The sequence below is a fragment of the Gracilinanus agilis genome, chromosome 2 (genome assembly GCF_016433145.1).
Source record: "Gracilinanus agilis isolate LMUSP501 chromosome 2, AgileGrace, whole genome shotgun sequence".
NCBI lineage: Eukaryota > Metazoa > Chordata > Mammalia > Didelphimorphia > Didelphidae > Gracilinanus > Gracilinanus agilis.
The window spans coordinates 699817131-699840449 of NC_058131.1; the positions used below are offsets into that span (position 1 = coordinate 699817131).

General features: G+C 41.3%; 1 protein-coding gene across 2 annotated transcripts in view; it reads right to left on the reverse strand.

The window, feature by feature from the left end:
* Positions 1-8672: 8672 nt before the first annotated feature.
* Positions 8673-23319, reverse strand: part of CCAR1 (cell division cycle and apoptosis regulator 1) — a 49713-nt gene continuing 35066 nt past the window's right edge. For both annotated transcript variants that reach the window (XM_044659196.1, XM_044659195.1), the window contains 10 exons: positions 20286-20471; positions 18758-18949; positions 16560-16799; positions 16116-16224; positions 14653-14735; positions 14009-14155; positions 13617-13737; positions 13298-13483; positions 12333-12538; positions 8673-10091 (listed from right to left, as the gene is read on the reverse strand). In XM_044659196.1, the coding sequence (XP_044515131.1) occupies positions 10032-10091; positions 12333-12538; positions 13298-13483; positions 13617-13737; positions 14009-14155; positions 14653-14735; positions 16116-16224; positions 16560-16799; positions 18758-18949; positions 20286-20471 (1530 nt within the window). In that variant the 3' untranslated portion in view covers positions 8673-10031. The remainder of the gene's footprint in view (positions 10092-12332; positions 12539-13297; positions 13484-13616; positions 13738-14008; positions 14156-14652; positions 14736-16115; positions 16225-16559; positions 16800-18757; positions 18950-20285; positions 20472-23319) is intronic.

Below are 23319 nucleotides of genomic sequence, written 5' to 3' on the forward strand. Positions count from 1 at the left end.
CTATGGTGGGTCTAAGGCCAGGTACCGAAGATGAAATGAAAAACGATCATAGTTTCTGATCTCAAGCACTTTGTGTGGTATTAGGAAAGGCAGGAAAAATCTTGGGTCAAAGAGGATTTCATCCCATTCAATTGTCACATATTTAAGATTATTCATCTTGGCTCTCAGGGCCTACAAGGATGAAAACCAGCACGTCCCCTGCTCTAAAAATAGTCAGAGCACAAAGGTGGCAGTTGGTTGTTTTTGTCCCTTTAAAAAGCACACCAGTCTACACTTTGTTATTAACATCTTTGGAGTTCTTTAGAAACATAAAGTTCTTTTGTGTTACTTTGGGACATAAAAGTGAAGTTTATTGTTCACTGTCAATTTACCGTTTTAAAATACAATCTAAAGATTCCATAAATATGGTTACTTTAATCTTTAATTTTTTTGACATATTTTAATTAGTGAGTATATGAACACTAAGTCCATTTATTTTAAATTTGTCTACAATACATGAAATAAAAACATGGCCCTGTCATACTCACAGTGAGTATGACAGGAAAAAATTATTTTACAATTTACAGAGGTTAAAATATTTTCTTTTTTCTGTCTAGAAATAATGTAGAACAAACCTAGCTAATATAGGGATTGAAAACAGGAAAAAGGGGGGCAGCTGGGTAGCTCAGTGGATTGAGAGCCAGGACTAGAGACGAGAGGTCCTAGGTTCAAATCCAGCCTCAGACACTTCCCAGCTGGGTGACCCTGGGCAAGTCACTTGACCCCCATTGCCCACCCTTACCACTCTTCTGCTTTGGAGCCAATACACAGTATTGACTCTAAGATGGAAGGTAAGGGTTAAAAAAAAAAAGAAAAAGAAAAGGGAAAAAGCCGAATTAAGAGAAAAACTAGAGATCCATGGTTGTGAGCTGGATGAATAAGTGCAATTTGAATAGTGAAACTGTTGAAGGTGGAAGGATTGAGAAGTTTCTTTGGGGCTCCATTCTCTCCAGCATCTCTTCAAATGGAACTGTTCCTCTTAGAGTTATTGACAGCCACCACAAACCAAGTGGTCCACACTTTCATTAAAAATAAATAAATGAGGGCAGCTGGGTAGCTCAGTGGATTGAGAGCCAGGCCTAGAGACGGGAGGTCCTAGGTTCAAATCTGGCCTCAGACACTTCCCAGCTGGGTGACCCTGGGCAAGTCACTTGACCCCCATTGCCCACCTTTACCGCTCTTCCACCTATAAGTCAATACACAGAAGTTAAGGGTTTAAAATAAAAAAAAAATAATAAAAAAATAATCAATCAATCAATCAATAAATAAATAAATAAATGAATAAATGATCACCCTAGGGCAAATATCAATAATATGGATATAAGTCTTGATCAATGACACATGTAAAAAAAACCCAGTGGAATTGTGTGTTGATTATGGAAGGGGAATGGGAGGGAGGGAAAAAAATTAAAATAAAAAAAAAACAACAACAAATCCTTTTTTTCTTAGTATCAAGTCTAAGACAGAAGGGCAAGGGTAGGCAAATGAGGTTAAGGGACTTGCCCAGGGTCACACAGCCAGGAAGTGTCTGAAGCCAGCTTTGAACCTAGAACCTCCTGACTCCAGGCCTGGCACTCTATCCACGGAGCTGCCCTGGTTCCTTTCTTCAAATCTTCAAGTGGGAATAAAGTGGTGGTGACAGTGTAGCTTTGGGATGCCAAAGGAAATTCCTGTCTTCTTAACACTCAGATCCTTGGAGGATGGTTGGTTGTTTGTATGGGCAAAGAAGGGGCAGTTTGGACTGGGCAGCAGCTACTGGCACTTTAACGTTCACCTCTTGGAAATACCTTTCCCACAGCCTCAGCCCAGGTTATCCCTGAATGCAAAAAGCCGATAAAAACCTCTGATATGAACCAGATGGGCTTGGAATTCTTTTCAGTACAGCCCTTGGCTAGAGCACCCTGTACACTCGCCTTTTTGTAAGAAAAGCTTCAAAGGTGGTTTTCCTTCCATTAAATATTTATGCTTTGGAGCCAGAAACAGACAGTGGCCTTTGTGAGGCCAAAGCCCTGTTTGCCAAGGGTGATTTGCACAAGAAGGAATGATTCACAGACATTAAATATTAATTGTTCATGTGACACACCGGAGCTTGCCTTTCCCTTGCCTGAAGGGAGGGGAAGAGCCTGGCAAGCTTGGGAAATGGAGTGGGAGACCAAGATGGCGGACCAAGCTAGAGAGTGCTAGAGAAACAAGGGCATCCTATAGAATGCCTTGTTTTTAGCTGGGTTGGGGGAGATTTGTATCTATTTGCTTTCTATTTAGTGTCTCTCTTTGTAGACGTGCTCATTCTTTTCTCTCCTCCTCCTTCTCGCCCCTCAGGACGTAAACTGGTGAGGGGAAGCGTTTCATCCTTTGCTCGTGGGTCCCCGGTGCCCAGCACAGTGCCCGGCTCTTCAGTGATTCAGTCATGCCTGACTCTTGGGGACAGACTGTCTGGGGTATCTTGGCAGATACCGGAGTGGTTTGCCATTTCCTTCTCCAGCTCGTCTTACAGGTGAGGAAATGGAGGCAAACTTGGTTAAGTGACTCGTCCAGGGGCCGGAGGCCGGATCTGGACTCAGGAAGGGGGTTTCCCTGACTCCCGGCACGGCTCTCCGGCCACTTACTGCACCACCCAGCGGCCCAGACCACAGGGTCCGGCCTCCTGTCAGGGTTTAACAAACGTCTGTTTGACTAAAGTGAATGGGCGAAGCCCTTCGAGAAATGGAGCATCCCAAGAGGGGAAAAGAGGAGCAACCCGTACCGAGGTCCAGGAGCGGGAAATCGGACTCTGAGTAAAGCCGGGGGGCCGAGTCACACACGGATTGGGACCTAATAGCCCTGAGCCCCCTCTTAGAGAACGGCAGGCGGTACTGAATCTCTCAAGAGTTGGAAGACAAGTCAAAGGCTATCTCCACCTGACCTAGAACCAGGTCCAACTGGTGGTTCTCCAGCCTTCTCGTGAGCTCTTACAGGGCTAAGAGAAAGTCCCCCAATGCGGGAGGAAGCCCATTCCATTTGGGGAGCTGCATTAGACTGTGTAACCCCAAGTCTTCCCTCCTGTGTCTTCTCATTGCTCTTGGTCCTATTTTCTGGGCAGAGAGGCAGGGAATGAGCAGGTGTGCAGAGGCCAATACTGTGGCAGGGGCAACCTCTCTGCTATCAGGGCTGGGGGTGAGGGAGCCCTGGGAGAGGTCAGAGGATCAGAGGGGGAGGCCATGGGCCACCCCCCTTTCCTAAGAGTCACTTGTACCACACTGGCCCAGTCCCTCAGCTGAATTTGCCTCCAGTTCTGGACTCTCCCGACGGAGGTTCTGCCTCTGAGGCTAAGTAAAACAAGTGTGCTTCCTCTTCATCATGACCATCCAGTGCTTAGCCCAGTGCCTGGCCCATAGCAGGCACCCAACACACGTTTATTGACTGGCTTCTGTCTTCTTCAGACACTTGAAAGAAGCTACTAGATTTGGGTTCAGGGTGGAGCATATTAAGTCTTCTCTTTTGCAGGCCAAATAAACATCTTTGGCTCTTTGTAGACATGGTCTAGAGCAGTGGTTCCCAAACTTTTTTGGCCTACCAAAAATATTTCTAGAAAAATTATTACTTAGTGCCCTGGAAATTAATTTTTTAAATTTTAATAGCAATTAATAGGAAAGATAAATGCTCCTGTGGCCATCACCACCTCCCTGGATTGCTGCAGCACCCACCAGGGGGCAGTGGCGCCCACTTTGGGAATCACTGGTTGAGTCTTCCCACCATTCTAATCGCTCTCCTTCCAAGCTAGGTCACTTTTTCCTAAAATGCAACATTCCCCAGACTCTAAATGTGGCCAGAACAGAAGCGGGCACCCACGGTATCACAGCTCCCAGAACAGAACCAGGCACCCATGGTATCACAGCTCCCAGAATGGAAGCAGGCACACACGGTATAACAACTCCCTCCTTCTGGCACAGTCGCTCTCAATGCAGTCTCTCATGGAGTTTAGGGTTTATAGTGGCCAATTGAGTTGCTTTATTAATTCTTCTACCGTCCTCTAAAACCCCCAGGTGGGCTGTTATCTAACCAAGTCCCCTCATCCTTGGTTTTGCTGTCAATCTCTTAAATTTCAGCCTTTACCAAATTCCCCTGAAATGAACTGGAGGCTTTTGCCAAGGCCCTTGTCATGGGCAGCTGGGCCAAAGGGACTGCCTGTGCCTTCCTTGTCCAGAATCTGAAATTCAGAATTTCTGCAATATGATACACGAAGTCCTTGTCTATTTTTTTTTAGCTCAGATGTGAGAAGTCATTTAAAGACGACTCCAGCTACAGACCAGCTTTATAACAAATTTCATGTAATGGCTTTCTGGAGATCACGTTTACAGAGCAAAATGTCATCTGATGCTTCTTCTCAAGAGACTCTCTGGTGTCCATCACCAGGGAGGCAATTTGGATGGAAGCAAAGGCTAAACTTGCCCTTTAGAGGAGCTGGGAGGGGAGAGGCTGCCATGAAAATATCAATAAACAGTCCTTTATGAAACCAGAAACAGAAAAAAGCATTTTTTTATTTTAAAGATAAACATCTCCCCCGAATCTGAGGGCCCTGAGCATGCTTCAGATGGCGGAGGACCTTATTAACCATGTGCTAACAATAATAAAACTGCAGTAGTCCAATAAAGTGAAAAAATTAAAGTGATTCTATGGCGGCCTTTGATGTTGGGCCCAGGCCACATGGGTGAAATGGGCCTGGTGAAATGGAAAGCCATCTGTTCTCAAGACATTGTAGAGGGATGCCAAGAGCGAAATATTTATAGGTAATTGAGATAGCCAACCCTAGACTTGGGGAATATTTTAAAAGTTTAAATGGCTATTAGAGTCCAGGATGGCTGTTTTAAAATATGTACTTAGACAGAATCAAGGAGCACAGGAACCTGACGGGGTATGGGGAGAAGCTAGGGGCAAGGGACTCTGGAAGACTTCTGCTGCTCTTAGGCAATGGGTATCCTCCCAGCCCAGGATCCTGTGTAAGAGGGAGATTTTAGGTATTTTACAGATATATATTTAAAGTGTGGCCGTCAGGAATCAACAATTCAGATTGATTCCATAATTAAAATAGACCCAAGTCAGGATCGGTTTAAGGTAGTTTATTTACAATTAGGAAGGTAAAAGGTAGGGAAATAGAGAGGGAGAGGCTAGTCCAGGCCTGCAGAGGCCTGGACGGAGAGGGAGAGGGTTAAAAGGCTAATTAAACTAAATTATGCGCCACAAGACCTTAGCAATCAGAGAGGCTATAGGCCTACTTAAGGCAGAGTTTGGAAACGACACCAAGGTAGGCTAAGGAAGTCAGCCTAACTTACTCACATGACAATTCAGAGTGGAAGCAGTCTGAGGTCTCAGCCGAGATCCTTCAGCACCAAGTTAAACATGGGAACTGCCCCAACAGGAAGTAACCAACATACTTGAAGAGATCGTGTCTCTCATCACTTCCTGGGGGTCCACCTCTAATTCAAGTGGACAAATGGCAGTCTCTGCACTGATTTGGACTGCCCAAAGGGCCGTCCCTTGTACTTGATTTGTTACTTATTGTCACGTGTGGGTAACTCATCTCCCCTCCCACTAAGGGAGGTGGGGATGATATCATCTCGGGGTAAGTAGAGTTTTGACTATGAATGGGCTAGAGCTAATTCCATTTACACACCTGGGACAGAGAGACAGAAGAAAATCTTGAATCAAACCCTTTCATTTAACCAGTAAGGAACAAGTGACTCATCCAATGTCATACAGAGCTATGATTTGAATTCAGGTCTTATGATTCAAAATTTTAAGTTGTTGGTTTTTTTCCTACACCATAATCATCACTCTTGGAATTCCTGGAGAGCCCTAAGGTTTGCAAAGTGCTTTTGCCTCATTTCATCCATATGACAAACTCTGTGTTGGGCTCATTTTGTAGGTAAATAAATGGAGGCTCAAGAGATTAAGAGACAGGGGGCAGCTAGGCTCAGTAGACAGAGCATCAGGTCTGTAGATGAAAGGTCCTGAGTTCAAATCTGACTCTTCTGACCTGTGTGACCCTGGGCAAATCACTTAACCCCAAATGACTAGCCCCTTCCTGCTCTTCTGCCTCAGAACTGACACTTTGAACTTACTGATCTTAAGACAGAAGGTAAGAGTTTTAAATTAAAAAAAAAAAAATGTTGAGACAGAACTTAAACCTAAGTTTTCTTTCCTACTGGGAAAAGTATCAGATCCAACCAAAGGCAGGGTCGAGGCCAGGCTGAGGCAGGAACATGGAATTTCTCTGGAGGGCTGAAAGGCAAATTCTAGGTCTGAGAGCAGATTTAAGCTAGGAAGACCCTCCTTGCCTCTTTTCTGGGGAGGCGTGGGTGGTAGGGAGGTCTATGGGCAAGGAACACGGTATTTAATGTACCCATCTGCTTTGCTATAAAAACAAAAGCATAAATAAAAATCTATTTTAAAAAAACAAGCTGGGAAAGTCAGGGTTGGGTTGGGAGGCAAGATAGGAGTGGGGGGTCCAAGCCTCTGGGAGATTCCCATCTCCCTCCCCTGCCTTTAACTGTGAGTACGGTCACCGGCCTGTCCGAGCTCACTGGGTCATGCCAGCAGGGTTGTGTTTGATTAAAGAATGACGGAGAGCGCAAAAAGACTCTTCAGTTACTAAATGCTGCTGGAAATTCAGCGGCATAAGGTGAGTGAAAAGAGGGGTTCCCCAGCCTCTTTTGTCTAAACTGGCTCTAAAAATACACCCCAATTTGTTTGTTTGTGACCAAGGCCCGGCGCCGCAGGCTTCCTTCACTTCTCAAAGGGAAGAAACATCCCGACTTACCCCAAAGAGAAGCCAGGCTGCCCCCAGGTGCCGCTCCCGCTCCTTCTCCCCGGCGCTCCCCACCGCGAATGCTCGGCGGCCAGGCCTGCCCTTCGGCTCCGGCACAGCGAGGAGGCAAAGGGCTGACTCAGAGCTGGAAATACAGGCTCGAAGCTGGCCTTCCAGATGGCCCTGATAAAAAGTGTCTCGGGTGGGTGTTCCCTCAGGCCGCTGCCGAGGCTCCCTCTGAAAGGAATTGAAGGCACTTACAGGAAACCGAGGCGGAGAGCAGTGCGGCCCTTCTCCCACAAACTGGACTCTTCAGAATGGCCGATAGGGAACCATTTTTGGGGGGGGGGGCCCATTTTTTTTTTAATGTAACTCCAGGGGACAGCTGGGTTGCTCAGTGGATGGAGAGCTAGGAGTGGTGTTGGGAGGTCCTGGGTTCAAATTTGAGCTCAGACACTTCCTAGCTGGGTGACCCTGGACAAGTCCCTTCACCCCCACTGCCCAGCCCTGACCGCTCTTCTGCCTTAGAAGCAATCCGCAGTGTGATTCTAAGGCGGAAGGTAACGGTCTAAGAAAAAGGGAACTCCAGCAAGTAAGCAGGTATCGAAGGGACTTCGGCGCCCCGACGGCCTCAAGGGCTTCCAAGTAGCCCTCTCTGGCCCGCCTTCTTGGGCCTGTTGTCAGCAGGGCTCCGGCCGGCGGTGGCCAGGGAGGCTCTCGGAGGCTGGTCCCGTCCCTCCTCTGCGGACAAACGGCCTTTACCTGGACTGCCGAGGCCAGGACACACTTCTGACTCGCGTTCCGAGTCGGTTCTGGCTTTAGAGGGAGACGGACCTCCGCGCGGCTGGAGGTAGCCGAGGCGCCAGGCCCAAAAGCACTGTGAAGTCGTGCAGAAATCCCGGGAGGTGGAGAAGACCATCATGGCCCGGATGGAAGCCAGGCCCTCCCGCCTCTGCGTCTGGCTCTCCATCTTCGGGGTGCCCCCCGCCCCCCCCCCCCCGAGGGCCGACAAGGGGCACCTGGTGCATCCCTCCCCGCCGGGCCGAGAGGGGAACAGATGCTGGGCCTTTCCCGGACTTTGCGTCTGGACACGGGCCTAAAGAGGGCTAAAGAGGGCTAAAGAGGGCTGGTGGGGGGTCTCCCGGCCCAGAGGCCCCCAAGGACGCACCAGGAGGCACCTCCCCGAGGCAGCCTTTCTTCAGCATTTTCCTGATTTCTCGCATTTCGCTCCAATTTGCTTCAGAGGCTGGAGGTTGAGGCAGAGCGCGGGGTGACTGCTACGTTAGGAGGTTCCGTCTGGGGGGGGGGGGAACCTCCTCGCCGGGTCACTAGACCCAAAAGACAGCCCCCCCGCTGCGCCCGAGGGAGGGCCCGCTGGGCAAACAGCGCCACCCCCCAGGGTCAGACGGCTGGCCGAGGCACTCTGGGGCCCTGCTGACGCCCGACAGGCCCACATCATCTCCAAAGTGCCACGAAAATCAAATGTACGAAAGGGGGCGTAAGTCCATTACTGAATCGTTCCCTTCTTCTTTTCCATCTACCTCAACTTTCTGTGGCTGCTCAGTCTACTTCCATCCATACCTAAGAAAGTTCGTCAAAAAGAACAGACAAAAACCTTTTGGGCAATAATTTGAGGGTCTAAACTTCACTTTTCCTGGCTTTATTCCGGTTTAAACCTGGAAGGTTGTCACACTGCCAACCCTTCTCACTGGTTCTGAGAAGAATACATTTTCTGAAATAAATATGAACTTCAATGTTTTTACCCAGAGGGGAGAGGGTAAGAGAGAGGCGGAAACAGGAACCCACGTTCAAGAACTATAGCATTAACTTTCAGAGTCAAAAGTTCATCTTCTTTTAAAAAATTATTTTAATTAAAAAATAAAGAAGAACATTTTTCACCTAAGCTCTATGTTGTTTAATCTCTGCTCAGAGAGAAAGAAACATTTCTGTACACGAGCTGGTCTTTCAGAGAATCCCAAACAAACAAGACATTCAGCAACTTCAGACAAAAACAGATCAGAACAAAACTATTTGGGGCATTGGAATCCATCGTCTCTCGGTGAGGGATGCTGTGTGTATCCACGTGGGAGGCCAGGCCGGCGTGTGGAAGGCAGCACTTGTTCTCACAGTCAATTACCTGGGAAATCAAGACTAAAATTCGCTGTTCTAGCAAAAAAGAAAACTCCAAAGACCTCATTTAAAAATTTTTCTGGAAATATGCTTCACTAAGTATTTTTAAACTTAAAACAGGCCTTTTTTTTTTTAAATTTTTAAAGATGGCAAATCATCTCATGGCTTTGCAACAGATTTAACCTACTTTTTACAATTAAGAGCTTATTGACACCTAAACATCCAGGAACACTCTGAAGGAACTAGAGAAAAACCATTAAAAAAATCAATCCTAATTAAAGGAGGTTTAATTTAAATTACAATATTTTTTCCATGTAAGGCATTATGCTGACATCTACTGGCCTCATACTGAACTATACATTTCAATCGCTGCGTTTTTACATTTTAAAAAAGTATAAACGCACTTGAGGAAAGCAGTACTATTAATAGAGCACAATGAACACATTCAAATAAGGCTCAACTGAAATTTCATGTAAACCCCACCAAGTTATCCAAATAATAATGGTGGCTTACTATTGCTTTCCAAGGATTTTATGTGGCTTGAATTTTAATAAGCGGTTTGAGAGGAGGAATATGATTAGATGGGGAAGCTTTTTGTAGTGAGTAAAAAATTCTGGGTTCCCCAAAAAACTTGCAAAATTATGCAGCATGCTATTTTATGATTTACACTGGATTTTTAAAAGATGGACTGAATTCAAAATAAAAACCTAATAATGATAATTCTATAAATAAAGACATTTCAATTTTACTAGACATTTTTTATGAAAGACATTTGGTAATTAAATACTTGCTACTGTCCATTAAATTGATGAACTTTATTAGGGTTAAAACTATAACAAAGTTCATCCTAAAACATTTTGCAAAATTATTTCACTCAAAGAGTGTCTAATAAATTGAAAGCTATGAATTACAAGCAATTTTTCAAAAGCAGAGACTCACGTTCATAAAACTTTATACATCTTTTGAACTAACAGATATTTATACTACTAAAATCAAACATGCATCACTTTCAAACATTCTGCTATCATGATTTATATATTACATTATGTAACACCATTCTTCTCAAAAACAAATTTTATCATACATTTGCACCATTCTCTTTGGATTTTTGATCTCTGTCATCATTCTTCATATTATCCTACAAAATAATAAACAAAGAGACATGTATTTGTTTACTGAAGTTCTCTTTAAATAAAATTTTTTCAAGGAAACTAGAAAAGGAAAACCAGGTATACCTGGACACAAGCACTCATTTCCTTTTTAAAAAAACCCTTTATCCTCTGTCTTAGAATCAATACTATGTATTGGTTTTAAGGCAAAAGAGTAGAAAGAACTAGGCAGTGGGGATTAAGTGACTTGCATAGTCATTGGGCTAGGAAGTATCTGAAGGTCAAATTTGAACCCAGATCTCCTGTCTCCAGGACTGAGCCACTTAGCTGCCTCCTACTCATTTACTTCTAAAAACACGTGTGCCCATGCTAGAGAGCTTTCTTTTTTATTTTTAACTTAGAATTTATTTTGATGGGGAAAAAAAAACCTCAATACATGAAACACAAAAGGGAGGGCACTGGATATGATGTGCACCAAATAACATAAATAAAACTATTTTTAAAGGCACAGGAAATGACTCATTACTAATATTCTGGCTACCTTCCCACTAAGGGAGGCATCAATAGAAAAGTTTGGTATGAATCTTTTCCAGATGCCCATCTACTATGTGTAAGACTGACATGCAGCTAAGTGTCTCAGCGGATAGAGAACCAGGCCTAGAGACTAGAAATCCTGGGTTCCAATCTGGCCTCAGCACATTCTAGCTTGTGTGACCCTGGGCAAGTCACTTCACCCCATTGTCTCGCCCTTACTGCTCTTCTGACTTGGAACCAACCCACAGTATTGACTCTAAGATGGAAAGTAAAGATTCAAAAGAAAAGAGTAAAACTGACGGTGCTGGGGCCTTCAGGCCAATATGGCTGCATGAATGAAGACAGGTTGGACAGCTCCAAAGGCATATTTTACTCCAGGAAAAATGTGAAAATCATGCCAGACTGAATAATGATCAAGTCTGATGAGAAACTAGAATCAGTGACTTCTTCCACACCAGAACAGAAAAGTGAGGGATACAGAGGAAAGTAGCATCCCATCATGGGAGACGGTGCTGTCAAGATTAATTCTGCTTAACTATGCCTATAAAAGGGTCATTTTTCTTCTTTTTTTGGGGTGGGGGTGGGTTAGGGAGGACCATGGGAAAAGGTTAATAAGAGTGATGCCAAAAAAAAGAGGCCCTTTGAGATGTTTTTTTTTTTTAATGCCTAGAAGAGAACATAAGGAAGCAGAGAGTAGACAAAGGCACTTTTTGACTATAACATGGGATTAATTCTATACTTTCATAAAACAGGGCACTAAATAATGTGAACTAAAAAGATGGATAAGCATTTAATCATTTGCATCTACTCTCCTTGGATTTTGAAAAACCAATGATCCTAGGTCGGGACAGAACCAAGAGCAACCTCACTGTTAAAGGAATCTAACCTTTAACTTGAACAGAATTCTTATCTCCAGGAAATGGCCACTGAACATTCCTTAGAAGAACTTTAATGACATGGACCCCTCCCTAGACAGCCAGTTCCACTTACAGCAACCACACTCAATGGCAGCAAGCTTTCCTTTTCCTACAGAGACTTTGCGTTTCCTTGATCTGAGTGAGAAATGGTTTAGGGTGCCCTTGAACTTTCTGCCCAATGACCTCGAGCAGAGGTCTTCCCAAGAAGGAACACTTGGGACCAGTCCTAATGTAGAAAACCCACTGCTTGGTTATGAAACAGGAATCAAGCTTAAGAATTTTACAAGCAATTTTTATGTGTGACAATAATGAGAAATATTTGACATGTCACCCACACTATAAAATTTAGCACTAATTAAATGTTATCTTTAATTGTTCTTTGTGTGTAAATCTTATTTTTTAACTAAGCAAGCATTATTTCAAAGAGGGCAAGGCCTACCTTCATGCTTCTTGTCTCCTAATACTATTGAGCACATGACAAATGCTGAATATACTGGGAGGGAGAAGGGAAAGGGATAGAGAGAAGAAGAGAAAGAGGGAGAGGAAGACTAAGAATGTATTTTCCTTCTATGAGCCTCTTGGGAAAGGTTAATCAATTGGGGGGTGGGAGGGGGAATGGGGACGGCAGTGTCTCTCTTGATGGCCCCTGTGTGGAAGAAGTGGTACAGGAGCATGAGAAAGGCAGCCAGGGCACCACTCCTCTTTCACACAGTATCAGGAAATAAAAAATCAGACACTAACCAAGAGATGACAAAAATGCAACAAAGAACCAAAATTCTATAATCTGCTAAAGGAAGGGAAAAAGTGAAAAGTCCTTACCTTCTTAAGAACAGTATGAATCTCCTCCATCACTGTGGATAAATTTTTGATTGTCTTATTTAGTTGGTTCTCAAATTGCAAATTGGCATTTTCTGAAGTCTTCAGGTTTTCTTGTAGCTGACCAAGGTCCCTTTTGACTTCTCTGAGTTCACAAGTTAGACTTTTATTCGAATTTTCCAAATGTAAAATGGTCTTCTCATCCTCACCTGGAAGTAAAGAGGCATTTTGGACGATCAAGCGTCTTCCCTCAGGCCTCTCTAATTTATTAAGAAGCCAAGCCCGTATTTGTAAAGCTGCCCGGGGTTCTAAAGCAGTGAATCCAAGTGGTGATAAGCAGTTCCTTAGTCTGGCTTTTGCAATTAGAGGACTAGCCTAAAGTGAGTTCGGGAGCCGAAGCCGCCTGCCTCTGTTTCCTCCACTGTACTGGAGGTTCCTAACAGTGCCAACCCCCCCTTCCCCACCACGGCCGAGGTAAGGCTCAAATAAGCAAGGCTTCTCACTGTGTCTGGCACACAGCTTCACAAACACTCCTTTCCTTCCTTTCTTCCAATATGACTGGCAGGATTACAGGTTAACTTTTGATCTCTCTCAGCCTCAGTTTCATTCCACTGGAATGAGTTGGTTGAACTCAATAAAGCTAAGCTTATTTCTAGCTCAAAATCAATGATCCAATTAGGCAGCATTTTAAAGCAGGTTGCAGCAATGTCAGAGGTTACAGGGCCAACACTTATCTCTGATAGAGACTGTCCTAAGTCATTTTACCTTCCAGAATGTAAGAGGTCAAGTTTAGAAAAGGCAACCCTCCAAGCCTCCACATGAGGTTGGCTGGGGTGACAATTCCTGTTCCTCCTCAGCTTGAGCACATACCAGGTTGGGGGCTTCAAAGCACAAGCACTGACTGAGCCAACAAAGTCCTTGGGGAAATTTCACTGCATTTAGACAAACACCAAACTGCGGGGACTGACCTGTTTTATCTTCCAGTAATTGAAGTTTCTGTTCTATTTCTGCTCTGACTTTTTCACTCTTCTCTAGTTTCTGCAAGAGACTCCCCACATCCACCATCGCACCATTATATACTATCAGGCCGACATTTTCTTCCACGACCTTTGACTCCTGTTTTATTGTAGGTGTTGGGAGCAGCAATCTGTTTCCTGTATTAGCATTAAAATGTAAAAATGTAAAAGCTTTAAATAATCACTTTTGCCCCAAAACAAACATTAAAAAAAATTCCAATTTTTATCTATATGCAGTCTGAAGATTCAAACATTGAGAGGCTTTTATTACCCAGCATTTCTTCCTGCAATGCTTCGGAGTCTTCATGATTTTCTTCATCTTTTGAGGTATCTGTTAATTTTCTGTAAAAGCAGGATTCACGGAGTACTACTTTATTAAGCAGTTTCTTAACCTATTAGTTTAAAAAGACAAAAAGAGAAATCCTGTTGTCTTTGAAAGGAATATACATTTTTTTAGATTTGTTGAGAATTACTTGGCATGCTTTGTTGTTCTGGATTAAATCTTTAATTTGGCTAAGAAAGTGTAACTTTTTGGTTCAATTAAGACTCAAAAATGGCAAACACCCATGAATTAGAATACAAACATTTTTAGAAGAGTCCTTGAAAAACATTTCCAAAGGTCAGCCCAGGATACCTGTCACTGAATGTTTCTAAAACAATTACCTGAGCCCGGGAAAGGTGAAGGCCGAGAGTATACAGTATTTCTTCCATATCCTTTTCAAGCAGGTAACCACAGTGGCTTTGATCAAAATAAACAAAGGCCATCAAAAGATCCCTGTTAACTGTAACCATCTGTGTCTTGTCCTTTTCCTAAAGAAGGAGGATAAGTAAAGGCGCAAGACGTTATCCATTCTGCCTTGCAAAGTTTTCAAAGGAATGTTAACAAGAAAATCCTTTTCTTAGAAGTTGGAGACACTCTGGACATGCCATACCCAATGCTGTCTCAGCACTTCATGAACACCAAAAGAGGCCCAACAGTTTGGGGGAGGGGAGGGCTGGGGACGGGAGGACACTTGCACTGTCTCTTGGCTTCAGTGGCTGGGCAGTCACATGCACAAATGGCCAGAGAACCGAGTAAAGCTCCACAGCCATGACTTTATAGCACATGTTTAATAGGTGGGAAAAGTAAGGCATCAAGAGAAAGGTGACATTTTACCTAGAGAAAATTTCAAATGAAGTCAGTAACTAAAATCGGTAACTCTTCAGGTTAATACATTTGGCTAGAAGGACAGTTATTTTATATAAAGAGCAAGATAACCTAGAAGCCAATCTATTTCTTAAATGAGCATTTATTCATTATAAAGTACCTTATCTTTAGAAGCTCTCTCTTTACCATATCTATTCATCTCTCTTTTGTCATCCCGTTTATTCATTTCTTCCTCATCCCGGTCTATCAAAAATTAAAGGGAATATGTAATAGTATGGTTAGAAACAACTTTTCTATTTTCTAAATATCAAATTAGAAAAAAACTTTTCCAAAAAAGATAAAGTACAGAAATGGTACATATTATTTATGATTTCTTTGGCATAACATTGATAGACTTAACATACTAACACTTTTGCTTATTAAAAGTACTTGGTAGGTGAATAGGAAGACACATTTATAATGGTAGAATGAGAAACAAAGCATCAAAAACACAAAGAAATGTAAAATTGTATTAAGTGTAAAATTACTTAATTTACATTAGCCATTTGCAGAAGAAATTAAAAAGTAAGAATTTTATCGTAACAAGGCCAAAAACGGATTTCAAAATTCTAAAACTTCACTACAAATTAAGGACTAAAGCCTATAATAAATAATAATGTTATAATCCCATATGTGGTTTATATTAAGCTCCAGAAATTGAGATAAAAATTAACAGTGGAAAGACCTATGAATATGGTTCTCGGTGTCAGATAAGAGTGGGGGTTGGGGGAGGGGGCATGCAGCAGACAAGATGACCTCAAAGGCTCCTTCCCACTCTAAGTCTTATTGGATGTAATAATTTTAGCAAGAGTCACAAGAACTGTGTTCTACTCTTGAATCTACAATTTAATACTGGTGTGATGTTGAATAAGTCTATTTAACCTCTCTAAAGTTTAGTTTCCTTAGCTCTAAAACACAAGTTGTTTTAAAATGTTCTAGTCAGTCCAGATCTAGAGAGGGGAAGTCCTAGGTTCAAATCTGGCCTCAGACACTTCCCAGCTGTGTGACCCTGGACAAGTCACTTGACCCCCATTGCCTACTGTTACCACTCTTCCACCTATGAACCAATACACAGTATTGACTCCAAGACAGAAGGTAAGGGTTTAAAAAATTTAAAAAAAAAAAAAATTCTAGTCAGTAGGAGGAGAGTTTATTTTAAGTGAAGGTATCCTTACACACAGACATTTATTTTAAAATATCATTTGTTTTTATCTTCCCAAGAAGAAAAGTACAATTAGGGAGCTAAATGGTTTGAATAATAACAACAATAATAAAAGAACCATAAACGAATAATCTAAAGAATATAGAAGTACATTTCTGAAAGCTCTTTCCTCTGAAGCTAGGACTCTGGTGATAAATTTCTCACAACCGTGTCAATTTTTCAAGGCAGACCCCCCCCCCCATTTTGAATAAGGAACAAACCAATTACATGTAAAATAACTTAACAAAAATATATGCCAGAGAACATAAATAATCATCATGAAATCAAAAATACAAAATTTGAATACAATCACTTAAAAACATACAGAAAGTATTCTTTCAAATATTGAAGTTAATTAGCAACAAATAATGAAGTGAACATACCATCCTCTTCATCTTCAGCATCTTCAGCTTCCAGAGGGTCATATTCTTCTTGGTTATTATCTTCTTCAGTTTCATCATCATCTTTGTCATCTTTCCTTTTATCTTCCTTCTGTAATTAAAAGACTTTTAAAATGAACAGAGGTGTCTCTCCCAAACTGAAACAACAAATCAATCTTTTACCTGGGAGAAAAATGTGTTCTTTTCCTAATAAATTTTTGGGGATCCAGAAACAAATAGACTAAGAAAACTTGACAAGATTGTTTAGGGAAAGATAACAAATGAACACATTTTCAATAAGACATTCTGAACTTTTTTACATTATAACAAATAAAGGAAAAAAGCAAAACTGGTTTTCAGAATCTTGAAAAAGACAGGTTGGACAGGAAGCATTTAAAATGGAAATCTCTAAACATGTTTTGCTAGTTTTGGAAATAAGTTGCATACCTTTCTGTCTTCTCTGTCATCTTTTCTATCTTTATCATCTCCTGATTTTCTCCTTTTTGGCTTCGGGTCATCCATTTCATCATCCCTATCTTCCTTTTTCTCTTTTCTCTCTTCTTTTTTGCTTTTCTTATCTTTTTCTTTCTTATCCTCTTTTTCTGGAAGGGATATTAATGATTTATATATTCTGACACCAAAGTCTCTTTGAAGCATTTCATTGAAGAGTTCTGCAAATAATGAAACCTATACAAAGATGTAAAAAAATAAACAAAAAAAACCTTTTAAAATGTCTTCTCCTTTCAACAAATTAAAATAAATTAAAACAAAGTATATTTAGCTAAAAAGAAAAGAGTATTATTAGTTTTCAGTATAATAATAGCTGGCTCCTCCAAAAGTCACTGAAAATAAATCTGCATTATTTAGTCCTTTCCAACATTTAGATTACAATGATAGCTAATGTTTAAGATGATCCTACGGTCTTGTAAAATCTTGTTGTGTTTTGAATCTACAATTAGATTATGTCTAATGGAAGGTTAAATTAGGTACATTTATTATACAATTCTTTTGAAGAATTCAAGTATTAGTCAAAGGGTTTTTAATTATTTGAAAACAGGCTATTTGGCTACAAACTAGGAACTCGATCAACATTTGATTAGCTAGAATGTCTATCCACCCATATCATGGAATTTAATCAAATGAAAATGAAAATCTAATGCATCAGTAAAATCTAAAAAGAGAACATATATCTTAAGTTCATTAACCACACATATGATCTAGATAAAGCTACAAGGATTTTATTTACATTATGTGAAAAGAAACCAGCATCAACTACAAAAGGAATGGTTAAGTAATGATATGCATATAGTGAATGGACCAAGAACAGATTAATGGGGCTCCTATTTAGAGACAAAGCACTTAATGAGAAAGAAGACACAGTATGCCTCATCATTAAGATAGCACAGACTATGATACTTTCAGCTAATTTTGGCCATTCTTAGTGGGTGTGATTTGACTACTCCTAGTAATGAAAAAATATTTCAAAATAGCCAGGACTTGTAAAACTTCAAACCCCTCAAAACTGGAGTTGGTATTCAGGGGGAATGTAGAGGAAATTTGATGTCTGTTTGTTCTAATAGAAGATTAATTTATGGAGTTGCAGGTTTTAGAGTGGAAGGAAACTTAAGAGATCAAATGGAAGGCAGAAGTTAAATGACTTGCCCAGGGCTATATAGATGTCTCCCACCTAGCCAAGATGCCCTTCCATCTTCCTCTTTTATATTCATCATTGATCCTTTGTTCTAGCAAAGGGGATCTTGACATTTTTTATTAGGAAAACTGCTATTTAGACAGTAATCTAACACCCTAGAGCAAAAGAGATAGTCTCTCATTTTGATTCTTCCTTCCCCCTGAAGAACACTATCAGGTTGAAAAACAAATTTGTTTTTAAAGTTTTTCCTTAATTTCCTCCATTTTACCTGGTAGATCAAGATTTTCATCATGGCTGAAATAAAAGTATGGATTATGAAAGAGACCTTGTACAAAAAAAAAGACTATTTGGAGCCAATTATGCCCAACTGATAGGTTACCTTGCAGAATTCTGGTTCTGTTGCTATCACATAAATCCAAAATATAAGACTGCAAGCACTTACAGCAAAGGTGTCAATCTTATAGCTGGCATTGTAACATAAATCAGACTAAAATATAATTGGGAGATGTTTAACAAGGTAAATAAAAATACAAGAGATGGTGTTAATTTGTGGTTTTTCTAAAGTCAATATGCAGTTTGCCTGGACCTCTTTTCATTTAAATCTGATATCACTAACTTGCAAAACAGTATACTTCAGCCAAGAATTCCAAGAATGTTGTTCCACTTTGTTTTAATTAAAGAATACCATTCTAATTTAGGCATAAAAAACAATTTTATTTTAGAAAAAGGATGTATAAACCTTTTAACATATGGTTATGTGCAAGACACTCAATATCAAAAAGTGAATTTTGTAATTTAAATTATATATCTTATAATTCTTCAGCTCCGGTAAAAACAGAAACTGGATGTTGCCAAGTTGCCAAAAGAAATGAGCTACTAAAGTCAACCCATAAGTATGGAAAGTTCCACATGTAATGCAATAATAAAGATGTTTCCTTCTTTGACCAATTAAATAACATCTGTCACTTACGGAAGGGACAAAATCAAAGAGTACCTCAAATGAGTGTTCTTTGTTATCCTCTAATCTGTAGTCCAATAGGACACTCAAAGACATGATGCTACAGTCAAACTTGCCGCTCTTTGCAGCCCAGTTGGGGTGTACGATGATGGCCGGCTCATCAGGTAAGATGTACCGTCTTTCTCGGCGCTGACGCTCCATTTCTTCCTGGCGTTTCCTTTCTTCTTCCTATGTGTTTCAAAAACTTTTTTATTTTAAAAGCCAAACATGCAATTTGTATTGAGTGTTACCCAAAAAATTGGTTTTTAGGAAGAAGAAAAGTTTGCGAGCCACATGGCCCTGAAAGAACAAAGGTAACATTCTTCTTGTTCTTCATTTTGCCCAAAGCAACGGCTAGATAAGGGAAAGTCACAGAAGCAGCTAACAAGATATGAACTATCATATTCTCCCAGGTTTCTGCTTCTGAATCCCTCCCCCACCCCCTCTTTTCACTAATGTTCTGGTGTCTAAACATTACTCAAAAACATGAAAACCTGTTGTGAAACATGTGCATCAGAGCAGAGCACACACATCAATTCAGTGTTTAAGTGCCAGGGATACAAAGGCAAAACCAAGCAGTCTTTACCCTCAAGGAGCTTGCACTCTCTATTGGGAAATAGCACATACACGGAAGATTCCAAAGACTCAAAGTAAATGTCAAGGAGGAGGAGATGAAAGGCTTCCTGGGAGGAGGGAGCAGAAGCTGAACTTTAGAGAGGGCAAAGGTTTCCAACAGGCCCAGCTGAAGAAAGAAAGCATCCCAAGCCTAGGAGACAGACAGCTTATGCCAAAGCATGAAGATGGGTGATGAAGCTCTCCATGGGAACCACAGAACATGTGAGGGGGGTAATGAGGGCTGTCTGGAAAGGTAGGCTGGACTGAGATGGTGAAGGAAAGGCTTCAAAGACTAAGCAGAGAACTTGCACCGAAAGAAGGACTTACTCTAGTATGACCTAAACCACAAATCTGAGTCATTGACAATAGAAACCAACCAAAAATTATTTTCTCAAAAGCCTGTGTTTGGACATTAGCCTTTCAAAAGAGATTTCGGCGGCCTTGCCATGCTTACTGAAGAGGTGATGCTTCTAAAGTGAGAATCACTAAGGCATGAAAACTGTGAGAGAGGGCCTGACCACATCATGCTGTAAGTTCATGTAACTCACCTGAAGAAAACTGGATCTAATCTCTTGATTTCAGCACAACGAAGGGCAAGGAAGAACGCAATGGGCCTCACTGCCTGAGGAGTGCGGCCCCAAAACTCTCCAGTGATGAGCTTTCTATGCCTAAATTCTACAAATCCTCCCCTGACAGATCTTGGCCTGGAGCCCAAGGTTTTGCCCTGTAGGTTCCTATTCAAGCAAAGATTCAGCCACTACTCCAGGCCCAGCCTCAAGATATGTGGGGAAGCTCATCACCAAAAGATGATAAATCAGAAACAACGGCAGGAATGTAAAATCCTCTGTGTGCCCACTGATTGGACTGAGACAAACACACTAAACCCCAATGCTTTGCAGCACGGCCATACCTCTTTATCATCTTCAGATTTCCTGTCTTCCTCTTCTTCCTCTTCTTTTTCAGATTTCTCCAACTCCTTCTGTTCCTCTTTCTGTTCTTCTACTTTAAGCTGTTTTGTCAGTCGGGCTATCAACTGGGATTTTAATCCTTTAGAACTAAGAGCTCGGCTTTCTAATTCTTTACGAAGGTCATTTACCTGAATGAGCATATATTAAGCATATAAATTAACACAATCTAAAAGCATGAAACCAAATATGGAACCAACTCAATAAAAGTCTACAGTTAAAAAAAAAACAACCAAGCAACTTAATAGTGATATAAGTGAATAAAATCATAGTATCTAACTTATTTAAAACAAAACTCTGATTAAAGTAGAACTCAGTTATCTGATATCCTCAATTGATTTTTAAAAAAATCAAATATTCTCACTTTTTAAATGGTGGAAGACTCCTTCTAGTACTGCAGGTCAGGGCTTCTGAAGCCTATAATTTTAAGAGCTGCCCAGGGACATACAGCCAGCATGGGTAAGAGGTGGGATTGAAGCCAGAATGTCCTGGTTCCAAGACTAGCTCTCTAACCACTATACCACCATGCTGTATTTCAAGAAATAAATCACAAATCCTGTTCTTCAGAGCTCCCATTCAGCTACATGTAAAGCCTGCTCACACACATTAGGCATCTCTCCAGGAAACTCTAGGCACTATTTTTTAAATTCTTCAGAGCCTGGTGTATTCCACATCCTGCTGCCAGTACAATGTGGGCCTTAAGATAAAGTGCGGCTTCCGGGGAAAGAGTGGAGTCTTTAAGAGGAGCTCTGCAATGTCCTCAGGGTGATCCAGCCTTTTTCTTTCACCAATTTAGATGACCCCGTCACTGTCCACCTGTTTCATCTGGTCATATTGATGGACAATGGGGAACTTCAAAGAAGTAAAAAGATGGAGACAACGAAATGTATGAAAGGAAGGACAGATGGGCTGATATGGAGAGAAATGACAAGTGAACAGCCAGAAGCCACTGGTTTCCATTCAATGTCAGAAGAAAGTGAGGCCTACAACAGGTTCGGTAGATCCCAGATGACAAATTTATGGACATGGACAAGAGCTGCATAGGATCTGCATGTTTGTAGAGGGCTTCCAGGTGAGTGAGATCACAGATTGAATGGAGAATTGAGTATTTTGTTTTTTTTTAAAGTCAACACATATTTAGTCTCTTCTGTTAACAAAGACCTGATGATGAAGATGATGACTCAAGGAGCTGCAGAGTTACTAATGGGATGTGTAACACAATGGCAAGACTTACATTCATGGCTTGACTCTTTATGGTGTGACTTGAACGAAGTCACTTCAATTCTAAGGTCCTTTGAAGTTCTTGAAGTCCATGAATTATGATCATTTCCCCCCAAACCTATTTTTCTTTTCTAACTCTCAATGGCAGCACCAATCTCCTAAAAGTCGATGCTCCTAATCCGAGTCATCTTTGACCACCTCCTCAACCTGGTTCCACACAATGTACTCAGTTTCTTCAATATTTCTCATACCCCCTGTCCCTGCTTCCCATTTTCATGGCCACCACCTTTATTACCTCTCCCCTGGCCTATGATCAAAGCTTCCTGAAAAAGGTCATTTTCTCTCAAGATTCATCATCTAAGCCATACCTTAGAGGAAGAACTTCACCATCTCTTCAAGTCCTGCCATGGGGTCCCTGATTAGCAACTGCCTCAGTCACCCACTACATTTAGACTGGCTTCCTTTCCTCCAAACCTTCAACTTCCCAACTCCCCAATGTTGGGCTCTCTCCTCTTCTCTTATGGCTCATCATCCTTGTACCTTTCCAAGCCGAAATACTGCCCCCAGGCCACCTGTTCCCAATGTGTGGGTTTCTCATGGTCAGGGACTGCCTTTGCTTTTGTATTTGTACTCCAAGCACTTAGGAAGCATTTAATAAACACTCATTCATTCACTGTTTCAATTCACCTAGCACACCACTGTTAATGTTCTTTCTTGTTTAAACCCTTACCTTCTGTCTTAGAATCACTACTGCAATATTGATTCCAAGGTAGAAGAATGGTATGGGCTAAGCAATGGGAGTTAAGTCACTTGCACAGAGCCACACAGCTAAGAAATATCTGTGGTCAAACTTGAACCCATGACTTCCCATTTCTAGGACTTCAGTCCACTAAGCCACCTACCTGCCCTGTTAATATTCTTAATGTTTCTTTTAATAGTTTTTTCCACTATGATCATGCCAATCCTCATTAAAGATCTTCAGTGGTTCTCTATGGCCTGTGATATTAAGTACAAATAAATCCCTTACCCTGAGATTTACAGTCCCTTCTAATGACATATACGCTAGTATATGCAATAGTGAAACTAGACTCTTTGCCCTCCATGTTCCACACCAGTAGACTTTTTCTCCTTTGCTTGTCCCACCCCTCCAGATTCCGTTCTTAGGGAAGCCCATCCTATTCTCTTTAGCTGGAAAACAGCTTCCTCACCTGATCTTGTCTCACTATGGATCCCTCTTATGGATGACCATGTTCTAATTTGTATTACATTTACCTATGCATATGGCTTATTAAGTGAGGGATCATAAATTCCTTGAGGGAAAGGACTAAGAATTTTTTTATCTTTGTTTCTCTCCTCAGTGGCTTGCATGAATGGTAAATTACCCTTTATAAACACTGGTTTGATAAAAGATGATTTACAGATATACACTACAGAATAAAATAACCAAGTGGGATAAGATAATGAAGGAAAAATTTCAGGAGCTAAAAAAAAAAAGTTTTGCTTAACTTTCAATCAATCAGTAATTCAACTAATCAGCACATTTCTGTTATAGCTAACTGATAAGTTTTAGATGTTGTTGATTTCTACTTATTGTAACAAAGGGTGTCCCAAAAGTCTTGGTGTAGTTTAAGCTATTAAAGATTTAAAACATGCTAAGAATTTTAGGACATCTCAAATTTTTTCATCTGCAAAAGTTAGTAGGGTCAGTATATTATGGTGACCACTAATGAGTACAATGTTGTGAAGAGTCAGACCATG